The sequence below is a fragment of the Chanodichthys erythropterus genome, chromosome 21 (genome assembly GCF_024489055.1).
Source record: "Chanodichthys erythropterus isolate Z2021 chromosome 21, ASM2448905v1, whole genome shotgun sequence".
NCBI lineage: Eukaryota > Metazoa > Chordata > Actinopteri > Cypriniformes > Xenocyprididae > Chanodichthys > Chanodichthys erythropterus.
Window position 1 is genome coordinate 26,850,641 of NC_090241.1, and position 20,263 is coordinate 26,870,903.

A 20,263-nucleotide genomic window follows, 5' to 3' on the forward strand; every position below is an offset into this window, starting at 1 on the left:
AATGGCTGGGTGAAAACAACCCAATCCCTGGTTTTGTCCATATTTAACCCAGCAGTTTTTAGAGTGTAACCTGACTCTTACACACAGTCAGTTTATCAGAGGCGCTCTTGTGGCTTTGATGTGAATTTAAAGGAATAGTTCGCCCAAAAATGAAAATTCTGTCATCATTTACTCACCCTCAAGTTGTTCCAAACCTGTATGAATTTCTTTGTTCTGCTTAACACAAAGGAAGATATTTGGAAGAATGTAGCATGTTGATCTGCAGTCACGGCCTTTTATGTGGAGAACTCTCCTCATATTAATGCATAATGATGCATTTAAAAATTAATGGCCAATCAGATATTTATAAAAGACCACATTGGTTTTTGCAGATGAAAAATAACACGGATAACATTAAATAAATATTTTCAGGTTGAACTGATCAAACCTCTCAGCTTCGATCGTGCATATCTGCCATGTTTTGTAGTTTTTTTAACACTTTTTACTCGCATTTGTAGTTCTGAACTGAATCCTCGTCCAATGCGCAATGGGTTGTGGGCAATATTAGCATGCACAGATCCACACTTCGAAATAGTAGACCATCCGGGGACTTTTGGCATACTCTTTCCAACATACTATGCTTTGGGACGCACTTATTTTAATCTCACATACTATGTAGGATGGCTAGTATGGACATTGGGACGCAGGGACTGTAGGCCTACCACGTAATTTCTCAAACAACAGGTGATTGGCTAAAAAGAGTGAGGAAAGGGAGTGGGTGAGAAAATTCACTGGAATTGGATAATTAGATCTATTAACTCTGCTTGGGAATTGTACTTCAGCCAGACTTCATCAATTAAGTGTATTAGCTCAGTCACCACAAAGTCTAATTTCGTTGCTGAAGATCTCTGATATTTTAAAGCAAATCAGGAATAGCTGTATAGATCAATTTATCCGCAGTCAATACAAATAACATAATCTTCACCAGTATCTGTAAAAGAATGAAATGTCTTAAACAAGAAGACATTATATATTAATATATTCATCTATTCATTCGTCTATAACAAACTGACCTGACCAAATAATAATTAGGTAATCTTGATTTGTAAAGAGCATCTTTCAAATCATGCTCCTACAAAATTATATTCCACTTTCTTTTAGCTAAACACTTATTTAAAAAAAAAAAAAGAAGAAGAAAAGAAAAACTCACAAACCCTCAGCTGCACCTCAATACATCATTTCTCTTTATCATAACTTATGACTGATTTTTGGCAAAGATTTGAGAAAGGACGGTAAGTGTGTTAAAACAATTCACTCAGTGCTCAATAAAGTTAACCTAAAGTAGATAATTAGATCTAGGCTATTATTCTTGCCACAGAGTGTTCTTTGCCCAGAAGTCTCAATGTAAGGGAATTAGCACCAGTACACTGCCATGGCCCAAAGAGAAAGTTAGTAGATATATATCATTTAAAGGTTTCTAAGGCTATGGCCATATTAATCCTGATATATTTGAAAAGAAACATTTTCTTTTCAAAATACTCTCCATCCACACTAGTTTTCAGTAGCTTTCCAAAGGTTCCTGGTTCACACTGAAACATCTGGAAACACTTAAATCACCTTATGTGCACACATAAACTGTAATGAAAGCTCACTGTGATGATATATACTGAGAGACCAGACATACCAAAGTTCTCATGCCATTCTTCAGGCATGATGATTTTATTAGCGAACTATCCCTCTACTCACTGGTGTGTCCAGGTTTCACTCAAATTTGTCATTCCATGTATGGTCTAATACATAGTTGCCATGTTTCGCAACAAGACAACAATTACGAGTACATTTTCTGGCATATTTGCAGGAATGTAATATGAAGATTGTACAAATTAAGATTTACCATTAACAATTGGATAGCATTCGCAACAATTAAGGTGGCTGTCAGCTCACTGTTTTGGGTTGAATGGATCACATGACTATGTCAGATGACTAATAATCTTTTTTTGAATACCGAATACGTACCAGTCTGTTTTCAAATTTATCCACTTGGGAAAGCGATTTCAAATTTTTAGTCGACAAAAATGGCGTCTCAGTGTAGACAGAAGGACAAAATGTATAAATGGTGTGTTTTCAAATTTAATGTGGACGTAGCCTTAGACACTATTAAATTTATGTATTCAGTCTAACAGTCTAACTTGTTATCTAGCCAATAGTGGCTAGCGCAAGGTGACAAAGACTGGCTAATCTTTGTGTATACCAAGTGAGCAGAAACCCAAACAAGGCACTAAACCTATTACCTAATTTCCAGCATTTGTTAACCACTGCATAGAGCTTGCAAGCTTAACAAACACTCAAACTTCACCTGAACACATCAAGCCTGCTATCATCCAATCATTCTAATGGGTGCCAATTCCAATTTGGATTTAGTTTCTTTCTACTGCTTACATGGGCTACATAGCTCTAGGTCTGTTTGGCTGTGTAATTTTTTCGCAACAATTGGAGGTAAGGAATATTTAACAGTCCATTTGAATGCCATTTTAAAGCAGTGCATTCCAGTTGACTAACTTCTAATTCCTGTCAATAGGTCAAGTTTCTCTTTGGTCTCTGGTAGTGCTTGCCATTGAGAGGTACATCGTGGTATGCAAGCCAATGGGGAGCTTCAATTTTTCTTCAAACCATGCGAGAGACAGAGGTGTCCTCAGTGTCTCCTGCATAGATTAATCCTCCTATCTGCCTACTCTGCGCATCTTAATGTTGACCACCACCAAATGGACTTTGTAACTCTCTCTGCTATTTTTTCAAGACCATACATGTCCATTTTATGGCATTTATCAATATGATTCAAGAATGACTGGTTCTGAAGTTGAAGAAAAATATTTATGCTATATTTACTGCATTTACGGATTAATCTTCTCCTCTGATTTTCCTGCTAAGACAAAAGCTGAGATCAAGCACTCTGCAATAAAGCTATAAAACTCATCTGAAAAGACGATCTCAAAGAAATTAGAACTTTCCTGTATGCACCCTTCCTTTCCCTTTAAATCAAGTCACTAAAAGTTCTCCAAGAATGCATATTCTATGTATGATGTATCTTGTGTATCTCACTTTCATGTTTGGTATCATTTTAAATGTCTCAGTGCAATTTGTAAAATGGTCTCAATTTCACAGCAGTCATTTGTATTATGAGAAAGATTGAAAACTTATGAGAATTCTGTTCTCCTTTTGGGGTGTTGTCTTTTCAAGATATCTGATAACCTACTCCTCTCCCCCCTAAACAGGTGTTGGTGTAGTAAATATTTACAATCTATGGATTCTTCTGAAATAATTATGACCAGTAGATTATTGGAGTTCATATTTCCACATATCTGTGTCAGGATAGGTCAAACTAAAGGCTCAATGAAAGGAGCATGTTGCACATCATGTGAGACCTTTTGATTTCTGTCTGTCACTGACTTAGCAAGTTGGAGTATCGTGACTAAGAAAACTGTGTTTTTGTATGTGGCATGTGGTGGTTCGACTCAAATGCATTAGTAAACTCTGTATCCTCTAAGTATCAGAAACTGACGAATTTGTGTCGTGAGAAGTACAAAATCGGCCTATGTAACTTCCTGTGCGATACCGGGTCCATAATGAACAAATAATTGAAAGTACAGGATACCCAAAATAATCAAATATCTAAATTAATACATGACCAATGATTAATTCCTAATTAGAAACACGATCTAAGTGTAATAATCATTTGAAATTGGAGTCAGTAAGTAAGTAAAATTGAAACTAAATTCTAAAAATTGAGTGAACTTCACAGGAGTGCTGAAAAGACATACATGCATTATACCTTTGCCCAGGCTGTCAGAATCCGCTGTTGTGCCGACAGGTTGTTCTTACATGATCTTAGTGATCTGTTAGGTTTATATTCTATGAGCATATCTGCAATGTATTGAGGTCCTCGACCATTGAGTGATTTATAAACAAGTAACAGTACTATAAAATCAATTCTAAATGCAACTGGAAGCCAGTGCAAGGACCGGTGTGGACTGGTGTGATATATCTTCTGGTTCTGCTCAGAATCCTGGCAGCAGCATTCTGTATGAGCTGCAGCTGTCTTATGGTCTTTTTGGGAAGGCCAGTGAGGAGTCCATTACAATAATCCACCCTGCTGGTGATTAAAGCACGAACAAGTTTCCCTAAGTCTTGACTGGAGACAAAGCATCTAATTCTAGCAATATTTTTGAGATGATAGTAGAGTTAGTTATTGCTTTTACATGACTACTGAAACTCAGGTCTGACTTCAAAATCACACCAAGATTCCTTGCTTGATTTTGAGTTGTTTGACCCCTAGAATGAAGGTATGTGTTCACTTTGAGAACTTCATCTTTGTTTCCAAACGCAATTTCAATTTTGTCTTTCTTTAACTGAAGGAAGTTTTGGCACATCCAGTTTTTAATTTCATCAATGCATTGGCACAGGGAGTCAACGGGGCTGTAGTCGTTAGGTGAAAGGGCTAGGTAAATCTGGGTGTCATCTGCATAGCTGAAATATGCCAGTTTTTCAGCCTGTCTAGGAACCAAAAGAAGATAATCAGATAATTGAAAACCAAAAGAACATCTCAGCACAAACACCTCATACCAAATGTCAAGCATGCTGGTGGAGGGGTGTTGATTTTGGCCTTGTTTCAGAACCTGGACATCTCACAGTCATTAAGTAGACTATGAACTCCTCTGTATACCAATGTATTCTAGAGTCAAATGTGAGGTGATCTGTCTGACAGCTAAAGCTTGACTAAAATTGGGTCATGCAACAGGACAATGATCCCAAGAACACCAACAAATCTACAGCAGAATGTCTAAAAAAGAAAAGAATCAAGGTGTTACAATGGCCCAGTCGAAGTCCAGACCTCAGCCTGACTGAAATGCTGTGGCAAGAGCTGTGCATAAACAAATGCCCACAAACCTCAATAAACTGGAGCAATGATGTAAAGAAGAGTGGGCCAAAATTCCTCCAGAATGATGTGATGTGAAGTTGTTGCTGCTAAAAGTGTATCTACAAGCAATTGAACTATAGGGTGTCCTTAGTTTGTCACCCATGGCTTTTCCATTTTGGCTTTATTTTTGCTAAATAAATAATGACAAGGTGTGATATGACATGTGTTGTTGTTCATCTGAGGTTTTATTTTCCAAATTTTAAGCCAAGGACAAGATGATTTTTTATTGTTTGATTCCTTTTTAATTCCTTGCTATATTCAATCATATATATATTACAGTCCTATATTATATACATAGATGTTTTCATTGTATAGAGTATAAACTTCATGCAATATGTGCACTTGCTTGTGAGCTGCTTTAAAACAGTTTATGTAAATGAAAAGTTAATATTGTTAAAAAGTTAATATTGGGTTTTTCCAACTTTAGTAAATAATTAGAATATCATCAAAAAGTTGATTTATTTCACTAATTCCATTCTAAAAGTGAAACTTGTATATTATATTCATTAATTACACACAGACTGATATATTTCAAATGTTTATTTATTTTAATTTTGATGATTCAGAAAATTAGAATATTACTTAAGACCAATACAAAGAAAGGATTTTTAGAAATCTTGGCCAACTGAAAAGTATGAACATGAAAAGTATGAGCATGTACAGCACTTAGTTGGGGCTCCTTTTGCCTGAATTACTGCAGCAATGCAGCGTGGCATGGAGTCGATCAGTCTGTGGCACTGCTCATGTGTTATGAGAGCCCTGGTTGCTCTGATAGTGGCCTTTAGCTCTTCTGCATTGTTGGGTCTGGCATATTGCATCTTCCCCTTCACAATACCCCATAGATTTTCTATGGGGTTAAGGTCAGGCGAGTTTGCTGGGCAATTAAGAACAGGGATACCATGGTCCTTAAACCAGGAACTGGTAGCTTTGGCACTGTGTGCAGGTGCCAAGTCCTGTTGGAAAATTAAATCTGCATCTCCATAAAATTGGTCAGCAGCAGGAAGCATGAAGTGCTCTATAACTTCCTGGTATACGGCTGCATTGACCTTGGACCTCAGAAAACACAGTGGGCCAACACCAGCAGATGACATGGCACCCCAATCCATCACTGACTGTGGAAACTTTACACTGGACTTCAAGCAACGTGCTTGTGTGCCTCTCCTCTCTTCCTCCAGACTCTGGGACCTAAAGGAAATGCAAAATTTACTTTCATCAGAGAACATAACTTTGGACCACTCAGCAGCAGTCAAGGAATGCGACAGCTGAAACCCATGTCTTGCATACGTCTGTGCGTAGTGGTTCTTGAAGCACTGACTCCAGCTGCAGTCCACTCTTTGTGAATTTCCCCCACATTTTTGAATGGGTTTTGTTTCACAATGCTCTCCAGGGTGCGGTTATCCCTATTGCTTGTACACTTTTTTCTACCACATCTTTTCCTTCCCTTCGCCTTTCTATTAATGTGCTTGGACACAGAGCTCTGTGAACAGCCAGCCTCTCTTGCAATGACCTTTTGTGTCTTGCCCTCCTTGTGCAAGGTGTCAATGGTCGTCTTTTGGACAAGTGTCAAGTCAGCAGTCTTCCCCATTATTGTGTAGCCTTCAGAACTAGACTGAGAGACCATTTAAAGGCCTTTGCAGGTGTTTTGAGTTAGGGGTGATTAGGGGGTGGCACCAGGTGTCTTCAATATTGAACCTTTTCACAATATTCTAATTTTCTGAGATACTGAATTTGGGATTTTCCTTAGTTGTCAGTTATAATCATCAAAATTAAAAGAAATAAACATTTGAAATATATCAGTCTTTATGTAATGAATGAATATAATATACAAGTTTCACTTTTTGAACGGAATTAATGAAATAAATCAACTTTTTGATGATATTCTAATTATATGACCAGCACCTGTACATCACATTTAGGCTCTATTCCCTTCAATAAATAGAGCATGGATAGATTAGTTTGCACAAGGCTAAACCCTTGGTTTATCTCATGTCTCTCCACCAATGTTTAAACATAAAGCATAGCTCACCACTAACTCTAAGCATAAGCCTCTTTTCTTGACACATCACATCAAAAGGTCATGAACAGGACTGCTTAAGCCCACCCAAAGGTTCAGTGAGAAACATAATATTTTACAGAACTACCTTTTCAAGTCAGTGACACTATGCACTATATTCATATCATTATTTTTGTTTTTAGCTGCATTGTCCGCTTTTCTGTATATATTTTCTAAATGTTTTACGTATTGAAAAGTAGCATAATAAATATGTGCATACAAATGTTGTTTTTGGTGATTTGTGTCTAATTGATGACTGATGGATACAAATTGAAATCAGACCATTCTTTCTCAAATCAAGCCTATAAGCATGACATTTAATTGAACTGAATGTGGTGCTTGCAAATCATTTAATGATTCTGTTTCATACAAAGTGATTTGAATGAAATGCATATGCAAAATGATGACTGCAGTTATGTATTATGAGTAAAGTATGAATTATGATAAGCTTGAATGTATGTGAATTCATAATGGAATGAAAAAAAAGTATTCCAAAAATAATAAAAATAAATATTAAAGAAAATAATTGAATACAAAAGCTAATTTCTCTATTGTCTGAAAACACTAATATTTCACCACCCTCAAACTTTCTGTGCTTTTGATTGAGTTATTCTCAGATAACCATATTCCAACTTTTTGAGAAAAAAATGGCTACTGAAAAAATTAATCTGAAGTAATTTGTCCATTACCAGGCTTTTTTGCACACTAATGGCAACATCCCCTATGTCTCATTGGAGTGACTTCATTATAATTAATCTAATTAATCTTCTAATGAATTGTCCATCAACCCCATTGCTGTTAACTTTGCAATACAAGATCCCACAGAACAAGTGTTCAGCACAACTATTTGACCTCCACAACAAACTAACATAAAATTATGGGACAAGTCTTAATCTGACAGGAAATCCCCTCTAAGCGGGTTATTTGCACTAATAAGGTAAACAAGTGTATAGTGTTTATAGAAAATAACAATACATCAGACAACAATCACATTCTTTAAATTAAATACAGTGTTTTGTATATTCACTCCATATTGACAAATGATATAATTTCTTAATATAAGAATCTCAAACATCAAAATAGTGTCAAGAATCAAGATCCAAAGCTTCACCGGGTGATTAACACAAAAGTGATTATGGCTGCTCTTATCATTTAAATCCCACACCCTCCAACCTCACACTCCTGGATTTATCCCTTATAAGGGGGGTATATAATCACACCTGATGCTTCTTTCCAGCACAGCAGATCATATCCTCTGCCAGGTCCGGATCACTATTAGGCAAAGATGAACGGCACTGAGGGAAACAACTTCTACATCCCCATGTCCAACAGGACGGGGCTAGTGAGGAGTCCTTTCGAGTATCCGCAGTATTATCTAGCTGAGCCGTGGCAGTTTAAAATTCTTGCTGTATACATGTTCTTCCTCATCTGCTTAGGTCTACCCATCAATGGCCTTACATTGGTGGTTACAGCTCAACACAAAAAGCTTAGACAACCTCTCAACTTCATTTTGGTCAACCTGGCTGTGGCTGGTACCATCATGGTTTGTTTTGGATTCACGTTCACTTTCTTCACAGCAATTAATGGCTACTTTATTCTGGGTCCAACTAACTGTGCGATTGAGGGCTTCATGGCCACACTTGGAGGTGAGAGAAATTAATGTATGTTTTTGGATTGGTTTGATCATTAGATATAGTTAACTGTACTGTCTTTTGGGTGAAAATTATATTTTTTTGCTTCACAGGACAAGTTTCCCTTTGGTCACTTGTGGTGCTGGCCATTGAAAGGTACATTGTGGTTTGTAAGCCAATGGGTAGTTTTAAATTCTCAAACAGCCACGCAATGGCAGGAATTGGATTTACGTGGATAATGGCCATGTCATGTGCGGCTCCCCCTCTGGTTGGCTGGTCCAGGTTGGTCTAATAAGACATCATGCAATTTATTTGTTCTCTATTGTAGTGCAGAAGTGAGTACAACAAACATTTCAGCTGAATATGAAGCTTTTTTTTTATTTGGTCAATATACAAGAATATTAGCTTATGTTTTATTTAAGCAGTAAAAATTACTTTCCCCGACTGAACACACTGAACTTTTGGATTATTACACGAATAACTTTCTCTCTTAGTTATTATGTTAGATTTCAGCTGAAAAGTTTTCTACACAGTTTTCTAAATGAGAAGAGGGCAATCTAAATTTCAGGTGCTCTTCTTTAACAGATATATTCCTGAGGGAATGCAGTGTTCATGTGGACCAGACTATTACACCCTGAATCCTGAATACAACAATGAATCATATGTCATCTACATGTTCACCTGCCATTTTATATTTCCGGTCACCGTAATCTTCTTCACTTATGGGCGGCTTGTTTGCACCGTCAAGGCGGTATGAAATGTCACTTTAAACATTCTTGAAAATTCCTAACTATTGGAATACTATGTTAAAAATTGGCTGTTTTGTGCTCTCTTAGGCTGCAGCTCAACAGCAGGACTCAGCATCTACCCAGAAGGCTGAGAGGGAAGTGACAAAAATGGTCATCCTGATGGTTTTGGGTTTCATGGTGGCCTGGACACCTTATGCCAGTGTTGCTGCCTGGATCTTCTTGAATAGGGGAGCTGCTTTCAGTGCCCAGTTTATGGCTGTTCCTGCCTTTTTCTCAAAGAGCTCAGCCATATTTAACCCTATCATTTATGTGCTACTAAACAAACAGGTAAGTCATGTCAGACTTGCCGGAATGGAAAGCCATATCCTTCACATCCCATTCCCTCTCTACTCCCTCAGTTATTAAAGACTGGCAAAATGTGTGCTAAGTGTACTAAGTGAAACACTGTCTTTTACAGTTTCGGAGCTGCATGCTGACCACTCTTTTCTGTGGAAAGAATCCTCTTGGCGATGAGGAGTCCTCAACTGTGTCCACCAGCAAGACAGAGGTGTCCTCTGTATCTCCAGCATAGACTTTTTAACCTCTCACAGATTTTGTTCTTTTAGTCTTTGATCAATTTGGGCATCTGAAAAAAAGCTGAATTAGTTGATCTCATATGGTTGTGTTCACTATGACTATTAACCTAGTGAACTCACATACATTTGTTAAATAAGTAAAAGACTTAATGGGGTTTAAAGGTGCTAAAGAGGATCAGGTCGACTGAGAAACCAAAGACTGTTACTGAGTTTTTGAAATGAGCGCATGCGTAAGAATTTCGAGGGAACGCCTCCCAAAACTCTTGCACGAGTATTGGAACACGAGTGTTTACCACCGGCATTTTCGCTGTGTCGTGTTAGTGGATTCATTATGTCGGACTCACCGCAGGTAACTCATAATCTGCAGTTGTTACTCCTTTCTCCGGACAAAAACATCGCATGCGGCGCCTGTAGAGTGTGGAAAGTTACTGGAGCGCACAGCCGCACTCGTCTCTCACAAGGAATGTCATGGCAGTGTTTGACAAGTCAGAGGGCCAATCCACGCACGTCTCTCACAAGGAATGTCACGGCAGTGATTGACAAGTCAGAGGGCCAATCGTTTACACGATGATCACGTAAACGATTGGCTGATGTTTTTAAGGCCCTACCTCGTGCACAGATCATGTATATTAATACATGTCTTTTATCAGTTAGTAAAGACAGTTTCAAGTAATATTGCAAAATGTATAAAACAAAACATCCTCTTTAGCACCTTTAATGGGTTATCAGTGATATTTTTTTATGAACTGGGAGGCTAACATTTATATCTTTGGCCTTAAATGTGTATATGTTTTGTAAACAATAATAATAAAAAAGGATAGAAATAAAATACTGGCATTAAAAAGTGTCTTCGTTTCCATTATTTATGAATTGATTTAATTTTGAGTTTGTTTGCACATACATATGATACTGTATTTAGTATTAGTATAGCTAGTGCACACCATTTTAAATCAAGACAATCCATGTAGTGCTAGAATACAATCAAATCCACCCTGCATTGAGTCTGAAACAATCCTCTCATTAAGGTCAGACATCTGCTGTTTGCAATAATACTGTAGAGACTGAGTTCTTTTAATGGGTTATTTCAACCAAAAAATTTATAATTAATCATTAATTACTCACCCACCCTCATGTCGTATCAAGACTTTCATTCATCTTTGAAACACAAATAAAGATATTTTTAATAAAATCTGAGCAATTTCTGTCCCTCCATTGACAGCTACGCAACTACCACTTTGACTAGATAAATTGAGCGGTTTAGTCCACACTTTCTGAAGACACATGGTCACTTTACATGCTGAACAGATTTAATTTAGGCTTTTATTCATACATAAAATTCATCAACACACACATCAGTTATGATGAACGGAAGCTCAAGCATGTTAGCTTGACATGCAAGAACCAATGAGGTGTGTTCTCGTGTGTCAAGCAGGTTCGGTTGATCTTCTTTTTATGTTTGCTGATCAGTGTTTATATGTGAACAAAATCCTAAATTTAATCATGTTCATCATAAAACGCAATCGAGTCTCTTTAAAAAAATTGGATTAAACCATTCAATTCATATGGATTTCTTTTACGTTCTCTTTATGAAAAGTGGTAGTTGCATAGCTGTCAATGGAGAGTACAGAACTGGCTCAGATTTATCAAAAATATCTTCTTTGTTCTGGACATGAACGAAAGTCTTAGGGGTTTGGAACAACTCAAGAGTGAGTAAATGTGAGTAATGAACACCAATAAAAGCCAAGTCACTTTTATGGTACCTAAAACCCAGGATTGGCGCAAACTAATCAGAAACTTACCTGGCTAGCCAGCTAATCCGGCTTCATGGTACAGAACCCAGGCGTGTTTGATTAATAAAGCCGAGCTCACACTAGAGGAGTTTTTAAATCCTAACCGAATATGAAATCTGGTTGCAGCACACATATAAGGAGAATCTTCACAGATTTTATTCTCACAAATCTCAAACATGCATTTCAAATTTGTAGCGCAGCACACACTACAGGATATTGTTAACATTATCATACCCAGAAGAGCCTCGCGTGATTTCATTGGAAAGCGGATGTAAATAATATTCGTCACTGAGATAAAAAGGTATGTTTACATTTGCTAGCAGCTATCTACACTCACCCGGTATGTTCAAAACCATAGTGATTTCTCCTCAGCTTTTCTCTTTGTCTGTACGGTTGTGTCATGTTTTTTGAAGACGCGTTATTCAAGAAGTTGTGTTGTTGCAACACTTCAATGCACCGTTCTGCTATCTCCGCTGTCCAACGGATTCATACAGCAGCTGGTTTCGCAGTCGCAATTTTAAATGTGCTCTCATTCACTTCTCTCATTGGCTGTTGTTAAAGAACTGACGTAATCTTCCCGATTTAAAATCCTAAATATCAAACATGTTTGATATGATCGGGGCGGCCCCTATTTGTGTGAGAGCAGATCGGGAGGTGCAAGATTCGATCTGTGAACGCCTCACATTACCAGATAATCTGCGGCGAACATCGGAGCCGATCAATATCCTCGACAAGATTTTTTCTCCGATTCTCGGGAGGGGAAAATCGGGCATAAATCGGCCTAAAATTCCTGTAGTGTGAGCCAGGCATAAGGAGACATCGAAAACATGCAGTGTTAGGGAGGCTCCAGGAATGTGTTTGGAATAGCGTGTTATCAACATACCCTAGAAAAAAACATTACAATTGTGCATCTTGAGACAAAACAATTGCTCTGCCATATTTTAAGATATGTCAGTGCAAGTTGCTTTCAGTTAAAACAGCTCAAACATGCATTTTTGTCTAGGACTAACTGAAGCCTTGTCTGTGAAACCGGGGTAAATATCATTAACTGGTGTTACATAAGCTAATAGGCTATAGCAAAATAGCTCCTAAAAGACTTGCTGTACATTGATTTTCTTTATTTTTCTTCCTAACCTCAGACACATATACTGACATACTGGCATCTGCTATCTCAGTCACAAAAAAAAAAAAAAAAAAAAAAAAAATTATTCAGATTCTGAATATAGCTTGTGTTATGGCTACTAGCTACAGCATAATAGCTCAGAAAAGTCTTGCTGCCATTGATTTTTATGATTTTTCTTCCTCACCTAACTCAGACCACACACACACTGGCATCTGCTATCTCAGTCTCACACTCTCAGGAAAAAAAAATACAATTAAAGAAAACATACAAATATAAAGTCTGTCTATGATGAGAACTTTAAAAATCATCCAAGGTTGCACCTGATGGAGTTGGTTAAGAGAATGTTCAGAGTGTGCAGAGCTGACAAAGAAGCTCAAGTATCTTATATATATATTTTGGTTAATACATAATTCAAATACTTCCAGTTGTGTTATTTCATATCCCTGGTTTCACAGACAAGGCTTAAGCTAGTCTTAGACTAAAATGCATGTTTGAGCTGTTTTAACGGAAAGCAACTTGTACTAACATATCTTAAAATATGTCAGTGCCATTGTCATGTGTTTTTCTTCTTCTAGAACGTATTTAAAAGCTATACTTAAATGTCCTAATTGAACTAAGGCCTAATCCTGGCTTAAGCTAAGTGAAACCGGGCCATATAGCTTTGATTAGGACAATTCTAAAACAATGGAAAAAAAGAACGAACCTAGAACAATAATAAAATGCGTTACCCATGTAGAAGGTGATGTTCTTGTGACCTTGCACAATGTTCCCTAAAAGTTCTCTAAAGTTGATGAAAATTCCAAACCTTTACAGAACATTAGGGACGTTCCTAAAATGTCCTCTTTTGGTAATGAAAGTGCTGTAGTTCAAGCTTCCTTTTATGACTTTAGGGGGACGTTCCATTTTGGTTATTTTATGGTCACATAAGAACGTTACAAAGAGGACATTTGGGACATAAACAGAATGTCCCACATGGTCCTCTGTTGGTCATTTAATAACATTCCTGATATGACTTTAGGGGAACGTTCTATTTTGGTTATTTTATGGTCATGCAAGAACGTTACAAAGAGGACATTTGGGAAGTTAACAGAACATCCTATAGTAATAGTCCCCTAAACATTCCCAGAATGTCTTGAATGTTCCCTGAAGGTCCACCAAATAATGTTCCCCAACCCTTAAAAGAACTCCACATCATGACCGTCTCTAAATGTTCAGGGAATGTTTACCAGATGACATTTGATGTTGATATTTTATAGAAAGGAATTCTGATCAGATGAATTTCGTTATTTATTGATGGTGATTCAATCATCCTGATTCACTGCTCTTCTCCAGGGTTTAAACTCCGAGGGTGTTATCTGTTAGTTTTGTCTTTTTTTATGACAGTCAAATGTTCAGATTTTAAAATTCATCCTACAGACAGAGTTTTGAGCATTTTCATTTAGACTCACACAGACATCATGAATCAGCATATGAACCTCAACAATGGTGACAATGAACAAAAATCTTTTTTGTGACTTTAGTAGCTTGTTTTGTGATGCTCAGAGTTAATCTGTTTACCTGAAAATGTTGTCCCCATTGTTGAGGTTCATATGCTTAATCTTGATGTCTGTGTGAGTCTACATGATCCTGTCTGAATAATTTCTGTATAATGACGTAAAAACTTTCAAAATATCAAAGCAGGACAGGATTTTATGCAGTATTATAGGACTACAATAACATGAAATTAATATAATATTCAGAGATCAGAGAATAAGCCTACTGAATGATGATAAAATTATCAATAAGCAACCAAATTCATCTGATCAGATTTTGTCAAAGGTCAGGAGCCCAACTAAAGCAAGCGCTTACCTCCATAACGGTGACTTCAAACTTTATAATTTTTAATAAAACATCAACACCTCATTAAGATTTTGTATGCAAGAGATAAAGTCAGACTGGTTTGTAATGAGTGAAGATGCAGAGATCTAGAGAGATCTTTTAGTGTTTAATGTTCTGTTTCTGTTATCTGAGTTTTGTGAGGTCACCATTGTGCTGAAGAGTAGAGCCTGTGCTTCAGTCAATGATGAGCCAGAAACACTGATGTTATACTGCATGTTGTTTTATTTAAAGGCAAAAACTGTGTAGTTGCTGATGCAGTATTACAGTAGTTACATTAGCTCATGCATGTGCTTTTGTCAGCTAATGACTTACTGCAAGAGATTTGCATTTTACAGAGAAGGTTTCAAAATAACAATCCATGAAATACCTGTTAAGTGCTTTTTTTGTAAGACATTTAAGAAAAATTAGTTTTAGTTTGAACAGCCACTTTTGTTAGTCAATTTAACTCTAATTTTCAAATAATTTTTTGACAAGTGCAGCAGGGAAGTTCTGCGAACATCACAAATAAAATATGGACTCCCAGCTGGCAGCCGCACAAATTTCTGCGATAGACACACAACTGGACCATGCCCAAGAGGAGGCCATGCCTCTCGTGACCGGGTATAACCTTTGGTGCGGCCTCTGAAGCATACAAAGGGCTGTTCCGACTGACGAAATGAGGTTGAACGGTCAATGTAGGTCCTTAGGGCCCTTACAGGACAGAGTAAGTTCAACTCCTGATCATCCTGAGAAGGAGGAAGTGCGGACAGAATGACAACCTGTGCCCTGAATGGAGTGGAGAGAATCTTAGGGACGTATCCGTGTCTTAATTTCAGGACGACTTTGGAGTCGTTAGGCCCAAGCTCAAGACAAGAGAAGCTCACAGAGAGCGCCTGTAAATCTCCCACTTAACCGATGCTAAGGCCAATAGCAGGGCGGTTTTCTAGTGACAGGGGGCGTACTGTAAGTCGGCAGTCTGAAGCTGCTCAAAAGGGGGGCCTTTGAGACCTCTAAGAACCGTGGAAAGGTCCCAGGTAGGGATCGTAAAGGGGCGAGGAGGGTTCAGCCTCCTGGACCCCTTCAGGAAACGAACATTGAGATTGTTCCTACCTACAGACTGCCCTGCTATAGGAGCATCAGAGGCTGCTATAGCTGCGACATAGACCTTAAGGGTAGAGGGAGTACAGCCTCTATCCATTAAGTCTTTGAGGAAGGACAATATCTGAGATATGTCACAAGTGAAAGGGTCTTCACCCCGGGCTGCACACCAGGCAGTGAAGACTGACCTTAAGGGTGTAGACATCTCGTGGATGGAGCTCTAGTCTGTGAGATGGTATTCAGGACAGCTAGTCCTGTCCCAAGGGAATCGGCCACAGCTCCGCTGACGACAGCTGAGACATGTCCGAGACCCATGGCTGGTTCTTCCACAGAGGGGCCACTAGAAGGATCATGTGAGCACCCTCCCTAACTCGTCTGATGACCTGGGGGATCAAAGCGATTGGGGGAAAAGCGTAAAGGAGAAGACTGGGCCAATTGTGGGCCAGAGCATCTCTGTTCTTTGAGAAATAGCCTGATACCCCACCCCTTTTGGCGGGCTTGGGTGGGCTCGCTCGATGAACCAATGGCTGTGCCGTTTCACTGTGTGATTGAAAAAGGCTTCAGAAATCGGAGAAAAGAGTTTTCCCCAATGCGTCTTAACAGCGCAGTACGAGTGTAGTATTGAAAGGGAACTCCACATCGTGACCGTCACTGAACTTACTGGGAACGTTAGGCAACATCCTTAACACAAGTGGGGACGTTCTGAGAATGTTCTGGGAACATAAAATTTCATAGCATCAAAAGAGTATTGCATTTATTAGCCTATTCAATTACAAAATTTTAATCCATTTATTGCAGGAACTTCATTTTGCACAATGTGCCAACACACTTTTTTCTCTTTTTTTTTAATAAACTATATAGCCTCACTAATCATAAGGATCTAACCATATTTGCCATATAATTGTTTGAATTTCCATGACTTTTATAGCCCTTTATATGCTTACTGTATAAGGATTTTTATAAATACTTTTTTTTAATAGACTGGACTCAAATGTCATTATTTAACTCACCCTTGTGTCGTTCAAAAACTATAGCCTATAGTTTTCTTCTGTGGAACACAAAATATTTGCGCTGCTCATTTCCAAAGCCTTCAAGCCATAATACCGGGTGTCGGATCCGATATCTTCACGGTCATTGCTCCGGCGCGCTGCGCGTTTGTTGTTTCGTGTGATCCGAGTTTAAAACCTCGTGCTCCACTTTTCTCTGTCTCTCTCTACCACTTTGCTTCCTGTCATTCTCCACTTTCTATCAAAACGTAACCCCACAAAATAGATAACAGTAAACTTAAATGACCTGTGCCTTAGGCTATATTCCAAGTTTTCTGATGTCGTATTAGGCTATAGCTTGATTTGAAAAGCAGACCGGTAATTAATAATTCCTTATTTACTTAATCACCATCGTGCGGGTCTGAACTTGGAGACTTCTCACCGCGGGTTCAGGAGTGTCTCATTTATAAATAACTAAGACGACCGCGTAACAGTTCGCAGCCTGCTTTTTAAACACATTTTAAAACATTTACATTATTAAAACATTACTGGGGTGGGGGTTCGGTGTCGGGGTTGCGCACGACCACCCAACCCAAGCCCCATCCTAGCGCCGCCACTGGACACAGCTGTGTCAGCTGCAAATGTTTTATATTTAAATAAAACACACAAATATTGACATTTTGTTGTTTTAATGCTATTGTGTTACTTTCATATCACTATTGGACTACACCAGACAATGATTACATTTAAATTTACATTTTATCCTTGAAATAAATACAGCTTTGATTATACTCACTTTGTACTGTCAATTATCAATATCAATATGTGCCCTAATTTAAGACCCTAAAAAGGTGAAGAAAAAAAAAACAAGATCTAAAGCTTCATGAGGTAATTAGTCCACAGGTGATTATGTCTGCTCTTATTCAAATCCCACATTACAACACCCTCCCCACCTTGTGCTCGTGGATTTATCCCTTATAAGGAATCTTAGAGGCATATATAACCACTCCTGATGCATCTTTGCAAATAAAGAGCAGATGAAGAGCAGTCACTCAGCTGTACCGCAGCAGCAGATTACATCCCTCTGGATCACTAGTGGGCAAAGATGAACGGCACTGAGGGAAACAACTTCTACATCCCCATGTCCAACAGGACAGGGCTAGTGAGGAGTCCTTTCGAGTATCCGCAGTATTATCTAGCTGAGCCGTGGCAGTTTAAAATCCTTGCTGTATACATGTTCTTCCTCATCTGCTTAGGTCTACCCATCAATGGCCTTACATTGGTGGTTACAGCTCAACACAAAAAGCTTAGACAACCTCTCAACTTCATTTTGGTCAACCTGGCTGTGGCTGGTACCATCATGGTTTGTTTTGGATTCACAGTCACTTTCTACACAGCAATTAATGGCTACTTTGCTCTAGGTCCAATTGGCTGCGCGATTGAGGGCTTCATGGCCACACTTGGAGGTGAGAGAAATTTTAATGTTTTTTTGTTTGAATGGTCTGAAGAATTACTTTGGCGAATGTTAAAAGTAGGGTATGTTTGGCTGTAATTGTAGAGTGTTAATGAATTGTATATTTTCCTTGCCACACACAGGTGAAGTTGCTCTTTGGTCACTTGTGGTGCTGGCCATCGAGAGATACATTGTGGTTTGTAAGCCAATGGGTAGTTTTAAATTCTCATCCACCCACGCGATGACAGGAATCGCATTTACATGGGTAATGGCCATGTCATGTGCTGCTCCCCCTCTGGTTGGCTGGTCCAGGTTGGTTTAATTAGACATGCAATTATTTTGCTCTCCAGTGCCATGATTATAACAAACATTCCAGTTGAACATGAGGCATTTTCATTTTTTAAAAGGCAACATGTTTATTGATACACACGGATGGCTTACTTTCAATGCAAATAAGGCTTTTCCCAGTGTAACAGTCACACTGAATGTTAATGCTAAATTTTAACTGCATAGTTTGTACTAAGTGTAGTTGTTTTCAAATGCCTAGCTACAACATACAACATACTCTTACTGAAGTTTCCTAACATCAGGTGCTTTTCTTTAACAGATATATTCCTGAGGGAATGCAGTGTTCATGTGGACCAGACTATTACACCCTGAATCCTGAATACAACAATGAATCATATGTCATCTACATGTTCACCTGCCATTTTATACTTCCGGTCACCGTAATCTTCTTCACCTATGGCCGACTTGTTTGCACCGTCAAGGCGGTATGTAATGTCATGTTAAACATTCCTGTAATTTCTCAAATATTGGAATACAATGTTAAAAATGGATTGTTTTGTGCTCTCTTAGGCTGCAGCTCAACAGCAGGACTCAGCATCTACCCAGAAGGCTGAGAGGGAAGTGACAAAAATGGTCATCCTGATGGTTTTGGGTTTCCTGGTGGCCTGGACCCCTTATGCCAGTGTTGCTGCCTGGATCTTCTTTAATAAGGGAGCTGCTTTCACTGCCCAGTCCATGGCTGTTCCTGCCTTTTTCTCAAAGACCTCAGCCTTATATAACCCAATCATCTATGTGCTGCTAAACAAACAGGTTAATCATATATCTGACTTCTCCTACATATCCCAGACATCCCATTTCTGCTCTACTCCCTCTCCTCTCTCTATCATCTCTATCAATAAAAAGCTGTACAAAAACCCCACAAGTACTAAATGAAACACTGTCTTTTACAGTTTCGGAGCTGCATGCTGACCACTCTTTTCTGTGGAAAGAATCCTCTTGGTGATGAGGAGTCCTCAACTGTGTCCACCAGCAAGACAGAGGTGTCCTCTGTATCTCCAGCATAGACTTTTCAATCTTTCACAGATTTTGTTCTTTTAGTTTTTGATCAATTTGGGCATCTGAAAAAAAGACAAAAAAAAAAATTTAATTAGTTGATTTCATGTGGTTGTGTTCACTATGACTATTAACCTGGTGAACTCACATACAAGTAAAAGGCTTAATGGGGTTGAATGAGTTATCAGTGATAATTTTTTATTAACTGGGAGGCTAACATTTATATCTTTGGCCTAAAATGTGTATATATTTTGTAAATAATAATAAAAAAAGGATAGAAATAAAATACTGGCATTAAAAAGTGTCTTCGTTTCCATTATTTATGAATTGATTTAATTTTGAGTTTGTTTGCAAATATGTATGATACTGAAACTGAATTTAGTATAAGTATAGCTAGTGCACACTATTTTAAATCAAGACAATCCATGTAGTGCTAGAATACAATCAAATCCACCCTGCATTGAGTCTGAAACAATCCTCTCATTAAGGTCAGACATCTGCTGTTTGCAATAATACTGTAGAGACTGAGCTCTTTTAAATTAGTTCTTCCAAAAATAAAAATTCATTAATTACTCACCCACCCTCAAGTTGTTCCAAACCCGTAAAACTTTCATTCATCTTTGGAACACAAATGAAGATATTTTTTAATAAAA

General features: G+C 38.2%; 2 protein-coding genes across 2 annotated transcripts; both read left to right on the forward strand.

Moving 5' to 3' along the window:
- Window positions 1-8,277: 8,277 nt before the first annotated feature.
- On the forward strand, window positions 8,278-9,958 carry LOC137011511 (green-sensitive opsin-3). The gene is made up of 5 exons (XM_067374407.1): window positions 8,278-8,653; window positions 8,752-8,920; window positions 9,224-9,389; window positions 9,475-9,714; window positions 9,845-9,958. Exons 1-5 carry the CDS (start codon window positions 8,293-8,295, stop codon window positions 9,956-9,958), a joined length of 1,050 nt encoding a protein of 349 aa, XP_067230508.1. The 5' UTR covers window positions 8,278-8,292.
- Window positions 9,959-16,208: 6,250 nt separating this feature from the next.
- LOC137011474 (green-sensitive opsin-2) lies at window positions 16,209-19,621 on the forward strand. The gene is made up of 6 exons (XM_067374346.1): window positions 16,209-16,226; window positions 17,922-18,282; window positions 18,413-18,581; window positions 18,877-19,042; window positions 19,128-19,367; window positions 19,508-19,621. Exons 1-6 carry the CDS (start codon window positions 16,209-16,211, stop codon window positions 19,619-19,621), a joined length of 1,068 nt encoding a protein of 355 aa, XP_067230447.1.
- Window positions 19,622-20,263: the final 642 nt, after the last annotated feature.

Bases quoted from the DNA above. Each gene is read 5' to 3' on its own strand.
- LOC137011511 (XM_067374407.1), top strand. From the start codon at position 8,293: ATGAACGGCACTGAGGGAAACAACTTCTACATCCCCATGTCCAACAGG. The intron at 8,921-9,223 runs GTTGGTCTAATA...CTTCTTTAACAG, and splicing joins CCTCTGGTTGGCTGGTCCAG to ATATATTCCTGAGGGAATGC. The intron at 9,390-9,474 runs GTATGAAATGTC...GTGCTCTCTTAG, and splicing joins TTGTTTGCACCGTCAAGGCG to GCTGCAGCTCAACAGCAGGA.
- LOC137011474 (XM_067374346.1), top strand. The intron at 18,283-18,412 runs GTGAGAGAAATT...TGCCACACACAG, and splicing joins CTTCATGGCCACACTTGGAG to GTGAAGTTGCTCTTTGGTCA. The intron at 19,043-19,127 runs GTATGTAATGTC...GTGCTCTCTTAG, and splicing joins TTGTTTGCACCGTCAAGGCG to GCTGCAGCTCAACAGCAGGA.